Source organism: Rattus norvegicus, chromosome 6 (genome assembly GCF_036323735.1).
Source record: "Rattus norvegicus strain BN/NHsdMcwi chromosome 6, GRCr8, whole genome shotgun sequence".
Taxonomy (NCBI): domain Eukaryota; kingdom Metazoa; phylum Chordata; class Mammalia; order Rodentia; family Muridae; genus Rattus; species Rattus norvegicus.
The window spans coordinates 98,128,040-98,148,422 of record NC_086024.1 but is presented as its reverse complement, the minus strand read 5'-3'; the positions used below and the strand labels follow the sequence as shown (position 1 = coordinate 98,148,422).

At 46.9% G+C, this 20,383-nt stretch overlaps 1 protein-coding gene across 2 annotated transcripts in view; it reads right to left on the bottom strand.

Moving 5' to 3' along the window:
* The window catches only part of Prkch (protein kinase C, eta), a 198,657-nt gene that overhangs the window by 78,064 nt on the left and 100,210 nt on the right, over positions 1-20,383 (bottom strand). For both annotated transcript variants that reach the window (NM_031085.2, XM_039112995.2), the window contains exons 3-9: positions 15,127-15,277; positions 13,775-13,809; positions 10,292-10,380; positions 8,581-8,710; positions 6,403-6,530; positions 4,071-4,214; positions 3,710-3,883 (exon numbers count right to left, since the gene is read on the bottom strand). In NM_031085.2, coding sequence (NP_112347.1) covers positions 3,710-3,883; positions 4,071-4,214; positions 6,403-6,530; positions 8,581-8,710; positions 10,292-10,380; positions 13,775-13,809; positions 15,127-15,277 — 851 coding nt within the window. The remainder of the gene's footprint in view (positions 1-3,709; positions 3,884-4,070; positions 4,215-6,402; positions 6,531-8,580; positions 8,711-10,291; positions 10,381-13,774; positions 13,810-15,126; positions 15,278-20,383) is intronic.

Genomic DNA, 20,383 nt, shown 5'->3' with positions numbered 1-20,383 from the left:
AGTTGGAATTCCTGACACCATCAGAAGGTCTGAGATTGCTCACTTATTTCTAACCTTGGGAACAGTAATATTTAAGGAGAGATGGGCCAAAGAGTTTATAGATTCCTAAGCCTACCCAGAGAACTTGTTAAAGTATCTAGTTTTTGAAATTTGCATACTGCTTTCTCTTTGGTAGGTGCAGAAGGAGCTCCTGAAGTCCTACTTTACGGTTTCTGTGAGGGGGAGATCCAGGATGGTTGCCCTTGGTGTGGGGAAGTGGGTTCATCACAGAGCAGCCTTAGTTTTTAAAAAGGATTTTTATTCCTTGAAAATTCTATAGATGTGTGCAGTGAATTTTAATCATATCTGTTTCCCTTTCCCTCTAACCAGGCCCCTTAATATATCTTCCTTCCAGCTCCCCCCCCCTTTTCAAATAACCCGTTAAGTCCAGCAGTGTGCCCATAGGTGCATGGCTGTCATCCTCCGGGGCCTGGGGAGCCCACCAGTCAGCCTTGCTGTGGACCTGTGAGTAGTCTCTTTACCCTCCCACTGGATCCTCACAGAGGTCTCACTTCCATCCTGCGACCAGGACTTGGAGGCAGAAAAGGCTTTTATTACAGACTCAGCATTTAGACCGAGGGACACTGAGGAGAACTTGGATGGACAGTCCTGAGGGCGATGTTTTTCCATCTCTCCAGGCAGATGCTTCAGTAGCTGATGTGAGACTGCACATGACCCCAGGGGTCAGAGTCAGCCTGGCCTATACCTGAACCCTGTCTCCAACACGATCAGACCAAGAGGCGCTCAGTGAGCTCCTCCCATCTCTGGGCTTCAGCAATAGGGATTCCACAGGGTCAGACATGATAGAGGAACAAGGACTCTCCCAATGAATGGTAGTTGGCAGGCCATTTGGGGAAAACTGTGGTGCCCTGACTAGATGGGCTCCTCAGAGGAAAGAAGGTCATGGTGAGCACCCAACTTTCACTCGAGGGGTCGTGGCTTACAGAGTCAAGTAGCTAGAGTGATCCAAGAGCCCATTCCTCATAGTGACCAACATCTCCAGTCCTTTATAGCTGGCTGTACAGTGGACACGGAGGGTATTTCCAGATTGAAGTAGAGCACTCGAGTCCCATAATCCCCAGAGGGTGAAATGAAGACCCTGTCTCCACCTGGCTACATGAAGAACTCATTTGCTTTTTGGTCCCCATTGCTCCTTTCATCCTCTAACACGGAGGTCGGGAACGTTCCCCCTCAGTCTTTGTTCCAGAGGGACACTGCTCTGGTGGTGAGAAATCAAGACTACTTTGCAGTCACGACTGCCACCTTGTGGCCAAACATCAGACCTTCAAGAGGAGGGAAAAGAAAAAGGAGAAGCCCAGATGCTAATGAAGACTGAAGACTTCAGCAGCTGGGTTCTAGGAATCCCTATGCCCACGGAAACTTTATTACTACATAGGGTCACAGCATAGATTAGATATGACAGTACACACAAGGCTGTCAGAACTGAGCTAAGGAGGCAGACCATAAAATGCTAGCCGCCTTTAACGGCCACAGAGGTAGGCAACATTGGATTCTGTCCAAGTTTTAAATGCTTGTTTCCTGAGCAACACTACCTCCAATAATATGTCATGTAGAAATGATCTATAAACATGCAAGATAAAAGTACAAGGGGACTTGTGGCAAGATGGATTGAAATAAAAGACCAGATAAGTAATAGACAGACAGACAGACAGACAGACAGACAGACAGATAGAGTCTAAATATAGAGAGTCTTGGCTTCCTGGTTGGCCTTGAAACCAGAGGTTTGACTCCTGCATCTGGATCCCAAGAACTGGGACTAATAGCATAATCCCCCATGCCTGGCACAGTGTGTTCTTAACATAGAATACTATACAGCTACTAAACCTCCAAGATTTACTCTAACTGTGCTTTTAAAAATGAGTGCAATCACAGTCAAAGTCATAGCCTTGTTTGTAGTTTTACTTTTCTAATTATTTTATGTGTGTGGGTGTTCCGCTTCCATTTACATCTGCACTCCGTGCATGCCTGATACCTGACAGAGTTCCGAAGAGGGCAACAGTACCCCTGGAAGTGGAGTGACAGACCATGTTATGCACCATGTGGCTACTGAGACTCGATCCTGAGCCCTCTGGGAGAGCAACCAGTGCTCTCAACTGCTCCATATTCTCTGCAGAACTTTCCAGAATTTTATACACCAAAAGCTCCTTGAAAGGCTTCCCCTGACAGTCAGAACAAAGACACGTGGAGGACACATAGGCTATCTATTAAAGAAGCTGGCTTGCTAGGATTAAACCTGGCCTGTCATTCTGCTACATCAGTTTCTTCCCAGGTTTCCTGCTGCATTCCACAGCCTGGTCTTTGAAGTCACAGTCCTGCGCCGTCACAGTCAAGCTGGCCTCAGCTCTAGAGTCACATACCTACTAAGCTTTGTTCACAATGGATGTCCACCTCAGCCCAGCTCTGTGGGAGCTGTTACCCACTGTGGGGAGCATCCTCTTTGCCAGCAGTTTCCAAGTCTCACTTATGGCCTCAGCTTAGCTGTTAATCTCCATCACCCATAAGGTGGGATGCCCCTGTGTGTTCCCCCAGCACCTCAGGTTCCCCGATGGCAGCACAGCTGAAGGGCTCGACCAGGGTTCAGTATCCCAAACAGCAGTGAAATCTACCCCATCTGTTGGAACCCCGGTGCTTTCTTAGAGGTCACCTTCCCTCTTTGCTGATTAGAGAAGCCTAGTGGTGGACCCAATTCTAGAAAGGCAGCAGACCTTGACCTGACCAGAGAATGGACCAGAGTTAGTGTAAGACAGTTTTGACTCACTGGCTCATCTTGGTGAGGTAGCTCCTCTCCCAGCTCCTGCTGCTAATAAAAGATGACTTAACAGACCAAGGAAGGAGAGTGGCCCATGCTACCTCATGGCCTCTGTTTTGGATGCTGTCCTATGAAAGTGTGATGTACAAAGGTTCACCCAGTACTGTGAGCCACCAAGCATATGACATGCCTAATGGCCCTGGGCAAGGGTCCAATCCCAGCGATCACCACCAGACTTTACGCTGTGTGGATTAACATGAACTACTGTTCAAATGAACCAAGTGCACCACGATTTAACCATCATTAGCTCAGCATCCTACTGACTGCAACAAAAAGCACCTGATATTGCTACTCTTAACATCATAGGCCATCAAATCCCAAGACTAGTGAAGATGCCAGGGAGAGAGTCTTTACAGCCAGGAACAAGGTCTTGGGATGAACCAAACCTTCAGGGTCCTTCTAGATTCAATTTTCCACTCTTTCATTGAGGTTCAAGCCTGTCCAGAACTTAAGACAAGAACCACAGCCAAACTCATCAAGATAACTCATGACATTTGCTCTACCATCAGACTTCTGTAACCTCTCTACTGTAGGAAACTTGTGTATGAAGACCTTTTCAATACCAGGGAACACAACCGTTGAGGTGAGCCTTCCATGGGACAGCACAAAGGAAGGGGTTAATGTACTTGTTTCTATCACCCATGCCCAGGTCGTCAGAAATGGCCGGTGCCTTGATGCCTTGAGGGACTACTCCAGACAACTCCCTGACATCTTCAACATCTCGCTATTAGCTCATCACTGTGAGACAGGAGGCTCTGAGGCAGGGAGCACCATCACAGTCACCGGGGCCCATGGGGAGGACCTGTCATGCTCATAGTGGGGAGTACCGGCCACACTCACAGGAGTCTGAAAGCAGCAGAAGAGCTGGGTGAGGAAGGGGTGGTTGCGGGCCAAGGAGAGGATCCTCTTCTCAGTCATGGTGCATTCCACATCGTCATCCTGCAGGATGACGTCCTTCTTCAGCACCTTCACAGCGTACAGCTCTCCTGTCTCCTTTATTCTGGCGAGCATCACCTGGGGCAAAGCAGGAGGGAGCATGAGGGAGACTAGAGGGTTGAGGGTGTGGGTACACGTGAGAAGGCCCCACATACATACATACATACATACATACATACATACAGACAGACAGACAGACAGACAGACAGCACACATACACAACATGCTTGTTACTTCGATCCAGCCGGCCAAAGCCCAGACTCACCTTCCCGAAGCTCCCCTTCCCCAACACCCGGATGAACTCAAAGTTGTCGATGCCGAATCTGCTGGAAGAATTAACACCGATCCCATTTCCTTCTTTGGAGCCCTCCTTCCCCTGCCGTCTCAGCGTAGACCTGGAAATGAGTTTCTGCAAGAGGGGGCGGGATGTAGAAATTACGCTGTGAGCTCAAGGTGGGTATGGATGGGGGAGACCTCCCTAGTGGCTAGCAGCCTCAGACTCTGCCCAGCATGTGGAGAGGCCAGTCCCGGGAAGAGGTTCAGTTTCTTCAGCTGAAGACTACCCCGCCATCCACTTCTGCTCTGTAGGCACTGCTGTGTGGAGAAAATGTCTAAGCTTGTGTATAAATGAAGATGCCAGTGCCTTAGGCTGGTCACTGTGATTGCTGCCCCAATGGCTTCACCACAGAGCAGTCAATTCTAGGAGAGTCACCTAGTGGCCACTTCATGCAAAGGGTGGTTTTCATGCTTGCTCAGATTCTCAGCAGCAGGACAAGAATATGTTTTTTAATACAAAAACTTAAATTATATAAATATAATTCAGTGTAAAGTCAGAAGGACGATAATTGTGACGAGTAAATGTTAAGTACCTAAAATCCCAGCAGCCTTCTCTCAGAATATAATTTAAAAATAATGTACAAAGGTAGACATTTTCATACTAAAATTTTTTTTTTTTTGGTTCTTTTTTTCGGAGCTGGGGACCGAACCCAGGGCCTTGCGCTTCCTAGGTAAGCGCTCTACCACTGAGCTAAATCCCCAGCCCCTCATACTAAAATTTAAAATGACTAAATTAATATCTTATTGTACACAGTATTATTTTTAAATGATCACACTGGCTTTTTACATCTTTAAATTTATTATTTTGAGAATGCAAGACTACTTCTAAGACTATTTGTTTTTAATTGTGTGTGTGTGTGTGTGTAGGCATCTGCAGATGTATGCCAGAGTCATACAGGCCAGAAGAGGGTTTTAGATCCCTGGAGTTGAAGGTAGGTGGTGGTGAACCGTCTGACACAGATGCTAAAAGTTGCACTCTGGAGAGCAGAACTCTCTCTTAACTGCTGAGCCACCTTTCCAGCCTCCAGGAGGCTGTTTTTGTGTTTGCCCTTTGAGGTGCCGTGAATGGACCCCACAGCTCCATACATGCTAGACAAGCACATTACCACTAAGCTACTCCCCAACTCTAAGAATATGAATTCTGAACTAGTTAAAAAGGATGGGTCTCGACTCTAGGCCCTAGAGAGACTTACACGCAATGCTGAAAATTAGCCAACTGTGCCACAGCCTGAACCTTCAAGGCTCATATATTTAACCCCATGAAACAGACATAACAAAACAATAAAATGGCTTATATTTAAAATACAGCAGTTTTATGAATCTTCCTTCAAATGTATTGTATACGTTTCAAAGATAGAAGAGTAGTCCCAGCTTAAATTTACTTCCTTAACCATCACTCTTGGTTAGAGATAAAAACTCAAAGCCAGAGTCCCCTAATCTTTTTTTTAACCCATTTCCTCTCTGGTTACTTATAATTCTCTCTTTTTAAAGATGAGTTGTCGACGGGTAGATCCGTCTTCCCCACTATTCAATACCATAGCACTAAAGACACTTGGTTTTAAAGAGAAGGAGGCACTGTCCATTCTGGGACTGTCACACAGCCTGCCTCCAGACCTCACGGCCATCCAGACATGGCTACTTGCCAGCCTCCAAGGACATGGACCAGAAAGACAACACTCAGATTTAAGAAGCAGCCAAGGCTCTGATGGACAGCATCAGTTGGACGTCACTTAGGGAGGTTGCAGGACAAAACACAGCCAGGGCAACCAAACCACTCCACCCACTCCCGAGTGTCCTGAGGAAGGAGGTGGCTGCTGCAGAATGCAAAAGATGAACTCGAAACCCTAGACACAGGCTGCAGTCAGGGGAGTGGAGAACCTGGCACTGGCACCTTCAGTCCCGCCAGAGATAAGGAAGCTGAGGCCTGTGGCTACTGACCAGCTGTCCAGATTGGCCACCAGCCAGGCGCGCTACCCCAGGCATCTGGATTCTGAGTTTCTTACCAGACCAGATTGGTGGGAAGCTGATTTTAAAAGGGGGGAGGGGACAGTCCTTTCTCTTCCTTCATGATACACATGCATGCTCACTGTTTCTTGCCAGAGCTGTATAGACTCTAGTTTGTGAGACAAAATGCTTCTTGTAAGCACCGTAGACTTGTTCAGTGTATTTGCTGGGATTGTGTCCCCCTGGACTCTCGTTCAAGCCCACCACTCCCGAATGACTTTCAACCTACGATACACAACCGGAGGCAAAGGGCTCACCGAGGTTGGAGAAATATTTCCGGGTTGGAGACCCATCCCTGCCAGGGTCTTGGCAAGCTCCACGGCGTTCACCCCGCAGTTTGGGGCCACGTTCGCCTGACACCGAATATGTACGTTCATCTTACATACTGGAGGGGAGAAAACAGAAGCCAGAGTCACCAAAGAGCCAGGCACTAGGTGCCTTCAGAGAACATCGGTAGCTTAAGGACTGTGACGAAAAGATGGTGTGGGCTGGCAACGTGACCTCCTGAGATCAAACTCACGCTTAGAACAAGCCCTGACATTTTTGTCTACTTCTGATGTGTGCAGAGGCAGAAATCCTCGAACAGGAAAGAATAGCAGGCTTCGAATAATAGATTTCTGCTCTCTCCACCGAGGCTTGATGGGATAGACTATCTGGATCACGTGTAACAGTCTCTGCTGCTCTGGCGGCAAGATATGAAACGGAGGTGAGGATGCTTCTCTCAGAGACAATCACAGGCGATTAGATAATGAAGAATCCTGCTAACTGACTTCACTCCCTCTCGCCAGTGAATTAAGGCAGCAGCCTCCAGGCTGCAGCTTCACCACTGTTCAAACAAGGTGGGAAGGGGTTTCTGAAGGGTTTGTGCAGCTTCTTTCTGGGTTCTGCGGTGGCTGGATGATACTCATAGCCCACAGAGCATATCCAGTAGGGCTGTGGTTCTAACTGTTTTATAGGGAAGGAAAAAAAACGAGAGCAAACTTTAAAGTGTTTGAAGGTCAGGGTAAATGACATTTGGGGAAGTGAGCCACGATTCATGTATCTGTGAAGCTCCCATGACCACGACAGCTCCGAGGTTTAGTCTGGGGAAATAGACTACTGCCATGTTTCTTGAAGTGGGTCCTGCTGATGGAAGGCCCGGCTGAAGCCATATGGGACAAATGTCTCTTTGATGGAGTCACTCCGTCTTTGGAGGCACAGAACGATCTAGACGCTATGGGGATTGAGTTTGTCATTTGGGAAGCTTTCTCTATAAAAAAGAACGCTGCGAGAAGCAAAGAGGCCCTGAAGCTTGAGCTCCATTAGCTCCACCGGAAATTGATTGGTATGTAGAGAGACGAGCTGCAAAGGCCTCTAGAAAAACCCTGTGACAATACAAACAAAAGTCACAGGAGCCAAGCCACCGCAGGTCTGCTGCCTTTGGGTACCTGGGGACAGAGGGACGCAGAGGAGCCTCATGCATGGATCTGTCTCCTAGCCAGAAGCGGTTCAAGCAACCCCTCGGCCAAGATGCTGCTTCACTTCGGCTTGCCGCTGTTGCCGGTGAATGAGAGACGATGCTACAGGGGCCGAGAGATGCGCTGTCTATGTTGGTTTTCTCCTTACTCTGTACCTGAGGCTGCTCTGCACCTCCCTATGTAGACCAACCCTTGAGGGTCCTCCTAGGGTGCTGGGGTGAGAGGCACGAGTCACTACACCTTGCTAGAATTCGGTTCTTTTTGTTGACAAGACAGTTTAACTGTCCCAGACAGCCAACAAAAGTTGTCATCCTAGTGTGTGTCTCCCAAGGCTTCAGGTGAACCCCAAGAAAGCCAGATGATCGCATATTGATGGGAAAGGACTCCAGGCCAATAGCTCTACAACCCCTAACAAAACAGGCGCTGCCCTTCACCCCACGTGTAGCCTTTGAAAAGCCAAGAGCTCCCAAAAGCGCTGGGTGCAGTTGGTGAGGTGCCAGCCACCATCAAAGCCTCGGCTCTCGCTCTTTGCCCTGCCAGCTTCTTCAGTCACATCACAGGACTCTTGCAGATAACCCACACAGCTCCTGCCAATGCAACAACTCAACTACTGCCTGCTTCTGGTGAGAGCCAATTCTTACTTAAAACCCAAACCTTCTCTTCTGGCCATTCACCTGTACCTCCTCCCACCTTCCCTCCCTCAGGGAGGCCATTTTCAGATCTCTTTTTCAAATGCCTCTTAAAAGCATACACTCAGCTAACAACTAGCATGGTAGGTCTTGAGATTTAACATCTAGTTTAATCTATATTATTTTAGGGGTCCGACACGGTTCTCTTTACATGTGCTCCAGCCCAACCGACACAACTCAGGTATTAATATGTAAACCATTAGCCCCAGTTCAGATTATAAACCCACAGAGCTTCAAAGGCTTACAGTACGATGCTGTCACGGAGAAGGAGAAAGCCAGTGCTCCTTACTTTTACACTGAAGTCCTTGTCGCATTATCCCCCAGAGCAGGGAGCCACAGTGGTCGCAGAACGTGGGCACCTTGTAGTTGTGAACGTTGAACTTGTGTGGGATGTTGATGCCAAACCGTTGCTCTGCGATCTGGGGGAAGAGGAGGACATCTCAGCTCTAGAAGCAATGTCTTTTGTGATGACCTGGGTGGCAGTGTGGCAATGACGAGGATTATGATGACACCCGAGCTGGGTATATTATTTTACTATACTCAGTTTCTGCTATTGGGGTCTTAGCGCATTTTGTTAGTGAATCAGACAGGACTAAGATACAGGTACGTGTTGGGCCATTCACCATTTGAAGACAGAAGGAGAAATTAACATTTCCTTCATCTTTTATATTGGCATCACAATGCTCTCTGCATCACACAGAAGACCCAGGGTCGCAGAATGAAACCATTCCACAGTGACCCAACAGTGGCCACCTCATTCAGCCCTTCCAGCAATTGTCTGGCATTTGCATGTAGATTATGTGAGTGCCAACGTAATGGCCTCTTCTGTGTCACTTCTCATGTTCCTCCTTGACATACACTCTCTGGTCAGCATCACAAACTGAAGGAAAAACTACAGGTGCAGCACAAGGAAGGGTAGGACAATGACTGCTTCTCTCTGGACTTTCCTGGCCTCTTTCCTTTATGAGCCGCAGTTCCTATCTCCCTGTGTGTTTCCCTATCACACATGCTCACTGACATGAGTCCCCAAGCTGCACTTTCCCAAGCGTCTGCAAGTCCACTCCGGGTCAGCAACACTCCCCCTGCTTTCTCCCTCTGGAATTTAGAACATGTGCTCATCCCAGGGAAATGCAACGGAAACTTACACACATGGACCTTTCTCTGGAGTCCCTACGGGGCTGAAGGAGGTCTGGTGTCCCTTTGCTTAGCAAGCGTTACACACAGCCGACACACTTGACAATTCTGTTTAACTGCTGCTGATACACACGAGTGAGGCACCGGTGTTTCAGACTGATGCACACAGAGGCTGTGGATCAGGCCTGGGCTGAGAGGGGATCACTAATGGAAAATCCAGATGCTCTACAAGCTCAGGCCTCTTCCCCCAACCAGAATCCTCTCTAGAACAGTGCAAGTGGTACATGCAGCTCGCTGAGCTGAACACTGATTGGGTCCCTGCAAGGCGTCAGGCTCTGAATGCTAAGTATTTCTCACAAGCTTATGTTCAGAATTCAAGGGTCCCCAGCCAGTGGTTTCATTTAGCATGGCTACAGAGTCACTGAGAGATGGGATCTAGCTTTTTTAAAAAGTCCATTCTCGGTGACAGAATTTTGTAGGCAATACCCCACGGCCCTAAGTTTCAGGATCAGTGTCTCCTCTACTCTGCTAGGAACGGTTCTGCTCTGTAGAGCTCTCCCCTTTCTGACAGTCTGAAGCATCTAAAATCACGAGTCAAAGTAACCCCCTTTCTCCTGTTAGTACAGGTTACTGTGGGTAGTTATGAGCCATGTTAGTATGGGTCGTTCTGGGTAGGCACTGTGTGGAAGTGAGGCAAAGTGACTGCTATGCAAAGTGAGGTCAGACTACAAAAGAACCATATAAATCCCAGCAGCACCATTAGGCATCCTAAGGACTATGGGAGGACTGTGGGGAGGGGTGAGTAGGGAGGAGTGGGGGGGGGGGTCAGAGAGAATGGTGCTTAGTCAGCAAACCAGCACTCTTACCTTGGCATCCACTTTGTTAATATTGTTTTGGCAAGTGCAGGCTGTAACAATTAGGTGATGGCAGCGTTTATGGACGACGCAGGTGCACACTGGGAAATTAAATCCAGCAATTACACATTTATCAGAGGCTCCCAGGACAGCCAGTTGCAGCAGTCAACGAAAGCTGCCCATGCCAGAAACTTGGCTCGGATGCCTGGCCACATCCTGCAGGCAGTGCCCTCATCCTTCCTCCATCTGCTGACACCATGCTAGCAAGGCCTTTGTTTACGTTCAAGCCGTCTGCCATCCTGTCCTTCCCCACTGCATCCCATCCTGCACCCACCCTCAGAGGAATCTTTTCACAGTATGACCCTGGTCATATCTGCTCCACGCCTGAACACTTCTGGTGACGACTCACTTCCATCAATGGTGTTTAAAGCCAGCAGGGTTCCAGACCCCTCAGAGGCCACCCATGCTACTTGACATGATTCTCCTCTGAGATCTATCTGATTCAATAAAAACTGACCATATGGTCTTTCTCTGCCTCTCTGTCTAAGACAGCCCACTCGCCTGGTAATTGCGTCTAACACTTATGACAAGATAAAACCCTAAGAATGTCTCACCCAAGAAAATAGCCTGTATCTGCCCCTCTCTAGACCCAAAACTGCCTCTCCTCTGATTTCCTACAGCTCCTCAGACTGCCTCCTACCTCAAATCTTCCACATGGGGCTGAGGCCTGCCCAGAATTCCCTGCATACTGCCGGGTGCTGAATAGGCGACTGAATAAACATTTGCAGAATGGCTCAACAGCTGCCCGAATTATTTAGAACTCCAACACAAGGCTTTCCCATTTTCAGCCTTATCAGGGCGCAATGAGCAAGTAGTTGGACATGGTGGAAGTGAATTTAATCCCAGCACTCGGGAGGCAGAGGCAGGTGGAGATCTGTGAGTTCAAGGTGCATGTGCGTGTGTGCGTATGTGTGTGTGTGTGTGTGTGTATGAGTGTGTATTGTAAGGGTGTGTGTATAAGTGTGTGTGCACGTGTGTAAAGGAATGTAAGTGTGTGTGAGTGTGTGTTGTAAGAGTGTGTATAAGTGTGTGTGCACGTGTGTGTGTATAGGAGTGTAAGTGTGTGAGTGTGTGTTGTAAGAGTGTGTATAAGTGTGTGTGCACGTGTGTGTGTAGGAGTGTAGGTGTGTGTGTGAGTGTGTGTTGTAAGAGTGTGTATAAGTGTGTGTGCACGTGTGTGTGTAGGAGTGTAGGTGTGTGTGAGTGTGTGTTGTAAGAGTGTGTATAAGTGTGTGCACGTGTGTGTAGGAGTGTAAGTGTGTGTGTATGAGTGTGTGTTGTAGGAGTGTGTGTATGAGTGTGCATGAGTGTGTGAATAAGTGTTTGTGTGTGTGTGTGTGTGTGTGTGTGTGTGTGTGTGTGTGCCATCCACAGGACAGCTCTGAATTGCTCCTGCCACCTAGTGGAATCCTGGGTTCAGCTTCAGGTTCTCAGGCTGCATAGGAACAGCCTCCTCCCTGCTGAGCCTGTGTGTTTTCTGTTGGTAAATGCTCCATGTGAGCTTAGCAAGAATGTGTTGTCTGCTGCTGCTGGCTGGTCATTCCGTGAATGTCAGTTTGATCACATTGTGACAGTGCTGTTTAAATCAACCAAAGCCTCACTGCTTTTCTGCCTGACTAGCAATGACCGGAAGAGCAGCTTCAACAGTAGGCCTGTCTACTTCCGGTGTGATCCAAGGGCCTTGTTCTCACAGGCTTTCCTGCCCACTGTATGTACATGTATGTACACGCCAACCACAAACATGTCTTTCTGGAGAACTGGCCTGGTTACCACTGCACCCGGCCTTTCTAGCTCTGACCATTTCTTCAGTCTCATGACTGCTTGTCTGAAACATCACCCTGTGCTTCTGATGAGGGTGGGCCCAGCATCCTTCTCTCCTACCAGGGGTTGGGTTTTATGTCCTTCGGTGAGATGCAAACAAAACCTTCTCACGCCTCCTGACTAATGTTTTTTCCTGTTCTTTAAAGAGCAGGTGCCCCACTCAAAGTCAGCCCTCAAATGTCCCAGCATTATGCTGAGAGAAAAAACCACAACCTTGAAGTCATACATTTTAATCTGTTAGACCCAAGTATATCTAGAGCGTCTCAATCTATATAGGAATGTATACGATGGATCTATCACTAGAGGGCACACCCCTATATTAGACAGGTCCAGGCTAAAAGCCATTATCAACCTACCTTGAGAGTTTTCTGCTCACTTGGGGCTGAATTTGCATTTTCAGGTCAGTTACAATCGCTATGTTAATTTACATGCTCTCTTTCCCTAACTTTGACAATTCTGTGGAATTTTCATCCATGAAAGCAAAAATTAGATTCAAGAGTATGTCTCGATCAGTTCTCCTACGTGGAAAAACACATTGCCTTGCTTCCTCCAGAACAGAAGGAGGATTTTCCTTACTTACACGTAAACTAGCTCTGCAGATACATGGTGCTGTTACCAGTCACCGGCAGACTGAAGGTCAAGATGCCCAACGCTACAGGTACAGACTGACCACACTCAGGCCATCAGAAAAGGAGACCCGTGAAAGGCCGAGTGGACCCAGCCCACACCCCCAATGGAAGGAGGCCGCTCTCATGCTTTGAATTTACTTAATTTTAAGTCTGCAAGAATGCTAAGTTGATTTTACCTTAGAATTATGAAAATGAACTATATTTAATTGTGTTTTTTTCTCATATTCATTCATTCATTCATTCATTCATTCATTCGTTCGTTCGTTCGTTTGTTGGGCTAGGTATCAAGACCATGGCCTGGTACATGCTAATATCTCATTTTAAAAACGTATTTAATTTGTATTTTTTGTTTATGGTGTTTGGCCTGTGTGTATATTTTTGTACCATAAGCAGGTAGTGCCCCTGGAGGCCAGAAGAGGGCATCATATCCTCTAAAGTGGAGTGGCACACAGCATGGGCAGCCTCATGGGTGCTCAAGACTCAACCCTGTGTCCACTGCAAGAGCAACAGGTGCTCTTAACCACTGAACCAAATCTCCAGTTCCTCGTTTTTAATTCTAGAACCAGAAAGCTAAGAAGATAAAGCTAATCTGGACAAGCACATCCATTCCCTAGGCAGGTGACATGCACACAGCACGAGACTTCTCACTTTGTCAACAGTGCAACGTGAAAACCAAGACTTTGTCTTCAAGACTCAAGGGCATGCTCACCCTTGCACGCCTTGGTACTCCTGCGTAGCCCTCTTGGGTTCCTGAAGAGCAAACTTTAAGCTGCAAAGCTCTTCTGGGTGTCCTGACTTTTGAAATGTACAGATTCCCTCTCTATAGTCAAAAACATCTGGTAAGAACTAGAGTGCCACACAGGTGCCATGTGACGTAGAGTTCTCACGGTACTGATGGGAGGTAGCCTGGCCTGTTTTCTGCGGGTAATATCACATTTTCACAAAGAAACACAATTAGACATGGTCGTAAACATGTTTTTCTTACCTTGGCATTGATAACCCTGTTTCCCAAATACTCCCCTGTTCAAGACAAAAGGGAAAAAAATGACTGTCAGTCAAATGGTTTCGCAATAACATCTATAATTATAGTTCTCGAGAAGAAGTGTGTTCTCTGGTCCCTTATGAAAAACACCTCTTCGTGGAAGAGGCATGGACAGTGTGCTGTTCTGAGCCCTTGTTTACTACCAGGAGGCACAAAGAACACTGGCTGATGGATTAGACGCTTCTGGTGATATAAACAGGAGGTGATGAGCGTTCCAGGTCCTCCTACCTTCAGCTGTCTCCTAAATCCTTAGTGAAAAGCAAGCCATGTGGAGGAGGCTCAACTCAGCCAGGAGCTCTTCTATTCACACACACACACACACACACACACACACACACACACACGCACGCACGCACGCACGCACGCACGCTGCTGCTGCTGCTGCTGCTGCTGCTGCTGCTGCTGCTGCTGCTGCTGCTGCTAACCTGGCCACTATCCCTTGTCTTATCTGTGCACCTCCCACTGAAGTCCACAGGGGGGCAGACATGGCGCCACCATCTTCTTTGTGCCCATAGCTTGATTTAAGACTCACCCTGATGTGTTCTATGACAGACAGTGTGTGTGTGTGTGTGTGTGTGTGTGTGTGTGTGTGTGCGCGCGCGCGCGCGTGTGCATGCGTGTGTGTTGGGGTTGGGGGTTGCACTTCTGTTTACAAATGCCATAAGTGTGCTCACCCTCTACTCGCTCTGAAGGTAATTATTGCTCATTTATTTTCTGCTATAGACTTGCCACTGCTTGCTCAGGCTTACATCTTCTAGGACATTGCCCCAAGTCTTTAGAATTTCTCAACCTTCAATTACATCAGTTCCTAATTCCTGAGGTTAGACTGTGATAGAGGACTACTAGACACTATGGCCTTCCACTATATGCCGTGTGTCTGGACGCCACTGAGAATTAGGCTTTCTCACCACAATTAGTGCCCATAACTGATCACATGATCCATACCTTCTGTGAAGCAATACTGTTAATTTTCCTTTCTCCTCAGCCAGGTTTTCTAATTTATCCCTCTCTCTGATTCATGCCTTTGCATTCATTAGCATCTTCAATGAAGTAACCAGTATACGGAACAATATCTAAGATTTGGGTCGGAAAATTACTTGGTTTTGTTGTTTTACTTTAGTAGTGGGATTAAACTCGCTCAAAGAGGGTCAACATATGGACTGAGGAGTTAAAAGTCAGATCTGAAGAATGGTCCTACTTATCCATACGTTTTTCTCCTGAAACCCACACAGGAGCCAAAGAAGCCTCTAACAGCAAGACCAAGGGATGGGGCTGGGGGAAGCAGGCCATCTCACCAGATGAACTCCCGGCAGTGAGAGCAGTAGGTGGGCTGCCTCAGGTATGTGGCCATGAACTTGTGTCCGTTGACTTGATGGACTCTCCTTCGCATAGCCCGTTGGCGCTTCCTGGTAAAATGCTTGAAGATGCGGTCTCTCTGGAGAGTGGCTGTGTGTTACAAGAAAGGAAAGCATGGGGTGAGGATATGGTTTATGAAGTACTCATCACACAAGCATCAGGACCAGAGTTCAAATCCCCTGGGCCCTCTTAAAAAGCTTGGGCATAATAACACAGGTCTGTAATCTGAGCTCTGGAGGAGTAGGGGTAGAGACGGGAGGAACTCTGGGGTTCTTTGGTTAACCAATTTAGTCCTCACTTCTGCCAGCCCACAACCGAGATGGGGGGGGGGCTGACTCATCTGGGACCCTCCGATGTCAATCTGGATTAGGTGAAAGTAACCTGTGGTGGGTTCGAATTTTTCCAATCTGATAGACAGAAATAGTGGCTTCTAATCTGAAGTCCTTGCAAACCGTGTAGCATCTAAGGATAGTGGGTGTTTTCCAAGTCATCATACTAACTAGGCTTTCCCCAACATGTGCAGAGACATGACATGTAAAGCCAGCTTACATCCTCAGGATGCTTCTGAAATAAATAGCTGGTATAAAGAAAATGTAAGAAACTAGGTGAGGATAGTGATTTTTAATAATAATGATTTTTAAAATCTAGACTAGAAGACTGACAGACAGTGAGCGACTCTATGGATCATAGAACCATGCTTAGATATAGTTTATTCCCGGGGAGCTGCTCGACAGAGTATGCATAGATTACCCATCATCTCAGCTATTTCTTCATGATGAGAACATTCAAAACCCTTCTTACAGCTAGGTGGTTAATATGACACAAGATTATTAACGACATCAACCTCTGGTGTAGCAGGACACCAGAGTTTGCTGTCTGGCTGGAACTGTTCTCAGTGTATAAAATGATTTTAGTTAGGGTGTCTATTAATATGATAGGACACCATGACTGAAAGCTACTTGGGGAGAAAATGGTTTGCTCCAGCTAAGGTCACACTCTATTCCTGAGGGAATCCAGGGCAGGCACGCAAACAGGGGAGGAACCTGGAGGCAGGAGCTGAAGGCAGAGGCCATGGAGGGTGCTGCTTACTGGCTTGCTCCTCATGGCTTGCACAGTCTGCTTTCTGATTCCACCTAAAACCACCTGTCCAGGGATGGCCCCAACCACAGTGGGCTGGGCCCTCCTGCATCAATCACTAATCAAAAATATGCTCTATAAACTTGCCTTCTGGAGGCATCTTATTTCAAATTATCTCTTCCTTGTTATGTCTAGGTTCCTGTCAAAGTGACAAAACCCAATTGAGTCCATCTCAAATAAATATAATTAAGGAATTGTAGAAATGTAAGAAAGCATCGAAAAGATTATACTCCTAGGACAGAAGAAGGGTAGCCAACCCTTCATGCCTTAAAAGATGAACAGATTCACAATCAGAAATGTAAAGTTCTGCTTGGCAAAACACACACAGCAAATAGTTGATAGGAACAAACTAAAGAGAAAAGTGGCTTGTAATACAAGGGAGAGGGTTACTACATAAGACATATAGAAATCAGCCTGTCTGTCATAGTGGCACAGGCCTGAAATCTAGCTAGTTGGAAGCTTGAGCCAGGAGGCTCACAAGTTCAAGACCAGCCTAGGGTATAGGGTGAATTCAAACCTAATCTGGGCTAGTTAGTGAGATCCTGACTCCAAATAAAAGGTTAAAAAGAGGACTAGAGATACAGCTTGATGGGAAAGCAACTGATAGAATACCCTAGACCCTAGGGAAGAGAGGGAGGGAAGGAGAGAGGGAGGGAAGGAGAGAGGGAGGAACTTGAAGGAACCAGTAGGAAAACAAGTGAACAATCTTGTAAAAAAAAATAAGGTAGAGATTATAAAAGAATTTTAAAACTGTACAGATGGCCAATATGCATGTGCAGATGTTGAATCCTGTGTGTGATAGGCACTTAAGAACAAAACTAAATCATGCTCTACCTTTAAATTCATAAATATGAAGAGACTTGTGTGCGCGCTCACAGTGGTTGGTAGGAGGATAAACTGGGGTCCTGAACTGTCCAGGATGTATGGAATATTCTTGGTACAAAGCCTCAGCACGCCTATGTACCAGACAGGCAACACTGTCTTCCTAGTGCCTTCCAGGAACAGGTAATGACGAACGCTTTCAAAGCACTCAGCACGAAGCAACAGTCACGGCATTAAAAACAGAAGCTATTTCAGAACGATTTAGGAGTAAGGACTAATACCTTTCAAAGTTTAAATGTATACTTTCTTATATTCGGCAATCCACTCAAAGGACTTTTGGCTTTATATAAAAAATATGCCAGTAAGCAAGAACACACAGTGAATTTAGGTATAAGTACTACAACCTTTTCCAGGAGAAGCTGGGTCAGCTAGGTGCTAAGGGACACCTATGGTCCCAGGTACCCTGGAGGCTGAAGGAAGAGGTCTGCTTGAGCCCAGACCACTGAGGAACATCTGGGCAACAAAGCAAGACCCTAAAATTTTAAAAATTCTTACATTTAAAATAATCTAAAAACACATGGACACAAAAGGGACACTACTAGCAATGAGTATGAGTCGCGGAAGGGGTCAGTACATCCCAAGTGTCTTATAGTCGTGCATGGAAATGACCCCGTTTTATACACCAACATGCACTAATAGCAGACGGAGGGGAAGTCTACATTAGGCAGTCTGAAGAAGAAAATGCGAGAAGAGCCAAAATGAACTTGGATAGAAGTTGGGCATTCAGAGGCCCAAACACAGGTAAAATTACAGCTACTCTAGGTGAGGAATTTGCAGTCTCTGCCATTATACCTAGTCTATTTCTCGCTCATGTTTTCCGCCTCAAGGAGATAAAATATAGCACTGTCCTGCACCCTGTGAGGATAATGGTTATAGAAGCCATACTTCTGCCAGGTTTTACACCTACAACATCTACAATGTTGGGCAATGGCTACCTGAGGACAGAAGTCACCCGACTTCTTCCTTACTACACTACCAAATCGGGAATCCCCAAGTGACCAGGCTCTACGGTTCCCTGGGAGGCAGATGACAACTGTGAAGCCGAAGGCATCACCACTTAGTCATGTGATCATCAGCCTGAGACACAGCTCAGCTATGGCCAAAGCAGGATGTGCACTGAATTACTACTAAACACTCACCATACCTACACACAAATTAAATTCTCTGTAGGAGTCTAATTACCAAGGACCTCTTCATTTACTCCTTTACTACTACAAAGATGGGCTAAAAGGTCAGCTCGGCTGCATTTTCTTTAATATTTCATGAATTAAATCTTTTTTGTTTGCTCAACGGCTGTCTGCAGCGTTGTAGCGTGAACTGGGAACTTTCCGGATTCGTTCTAACCAGGAAATCTAAGCAGAATCGATTGCTGTCCTCTATGCTGCTCTGGTCTTCTACCCTTTCCAGAATACCTCTCTCTGTTTTCTTGATCTTGCCTGCTCCAGAACTCAGAAGGCTCTGTCAAATCCTCCGGCAGGTAAAATGCTCCCCAGCTGCACCACGGCAGCCAGAAGAGTGTACCCCAATCTCTTCTATGCTTCAACCATGTGAGCCAGGCTTCTGCAGGTCCTGAATCCACAGGGACTCTGCCTGCACGACACTCATTCCTTCCTGCAGTCTTTCCTGTGTGTGTCTTTTTATTTCAAAAGCAAAGGTGCACATGCATGCTCGTGTGCATGCACACACACATTCCCAACCCACATATACACCCAGGAATCCACAAGACATTTGGACACAAAGACTTTGGGGTCTGCATTACCCGCAGTGCTCTTGACTGACGTTATGAACAGGAAGGGGAGAGAGAACTCTCCCACTGCAGACTGGCATCCCACTTCACAAACTGAGAGGACAGAGCAGGCTTCCTCATTGCTTGGAGGGCTTTTCTGTTTACTTAGGTTGGAATTTAAAGGGCTGTAAAAGACTACCTAATCCTGACTGCGGCTCACGCCACCTGGCCTTTTAGAAATCTTTCAAATCATATTTTAGTCAGACACGTTGGGCAACCCTAACCTGCTTTGCAGCTAAAACTTGCATCGCAAGTTCTGCTTGGCTCCCAAGTGCCCAGGGCCTCTTAAATAAATAGGAAGCTGGCTCTGAGTCCCAGCGAGGAAATGAACATTCCAGTCTCCAGGGGTCAGCAGACTTGCAGCCCTGCTATGTCCCTCCAGGAGTTGACTGTGAGCAGCCATTACCTGGACAGGGTGCAGGGCAAACCTATCATTGCCGTGAAAAGGAACCTTTCTTGACGAATTTTCAGTGTTGCAAACCTGATTGCTAACCTGAACACAGTTTTGAGGACTGCCTGGTGCTCACACCTAGAAACCACCATGTAACCCCATGGTAAGAGCTTATTTGTAAAACGTTGTTCTGCACTAAAACTCACATCACACGAGGCTTCACTGAGGGAACATGGAGTTCTGATATCTCTTTAATTCAGCTTTAACTTTACCTCAGAAAAGGTAACGTCTGCACCCTCAGAAGTCGTTTGTCTCACTAACCTGGTGTGAGGTTTTTATTTGGAAACGCTTGGGGAGCATTCAGATACGGGACAAGAGCAATGCTCACAATTCCTAACTTTCTTTCTCTGTGTGCTCTGCGTTCACACAGAGTTTCCTGGTATCCCTGGGAAGTAATACATTTTCTGGAAACTCAGAAACTAACAGGAAGGTTAAGTGGGGTCAAGCAGCCAATGACATCAGAGAAGAGGCCTGATACTGGTTACTGCTGTTGAACTACTGAGTAACACCAGCCGAGGTCTCGCTCTCTTTTTTCTCAAGAGAATTGTTTTATCATTTGTAGTGTATGGAAGCAAAACAAACCAGAAAACCTTCGAGTTGACCAATTAACCAAGTTACGAATCATGACAAAACCAAAAGGCATCATATGCTCCCAAAGCACATCACTGGTAGGCAGTGGGAGGACGCGCAACGGGAAGGAGACTTTTCCTCTGTGTTTCTAAACTCACAGCATAAGCCACTGTCTGATCACGGGACTGTTTACAGAAAGCACGGTGTGCGTGAAGACGGGTGAACCCTGTTTGAGGCAACACTGATATGCACAGAGACAGGCTAGATGTGTACAAAGCACACATTTAAGTGAGTCTTTACCCATATACACTACGCGTGGGTGGGTGCCTTCAGCAGGAGTGAAGAAGGAATCATGGGAAATGCGTATCTT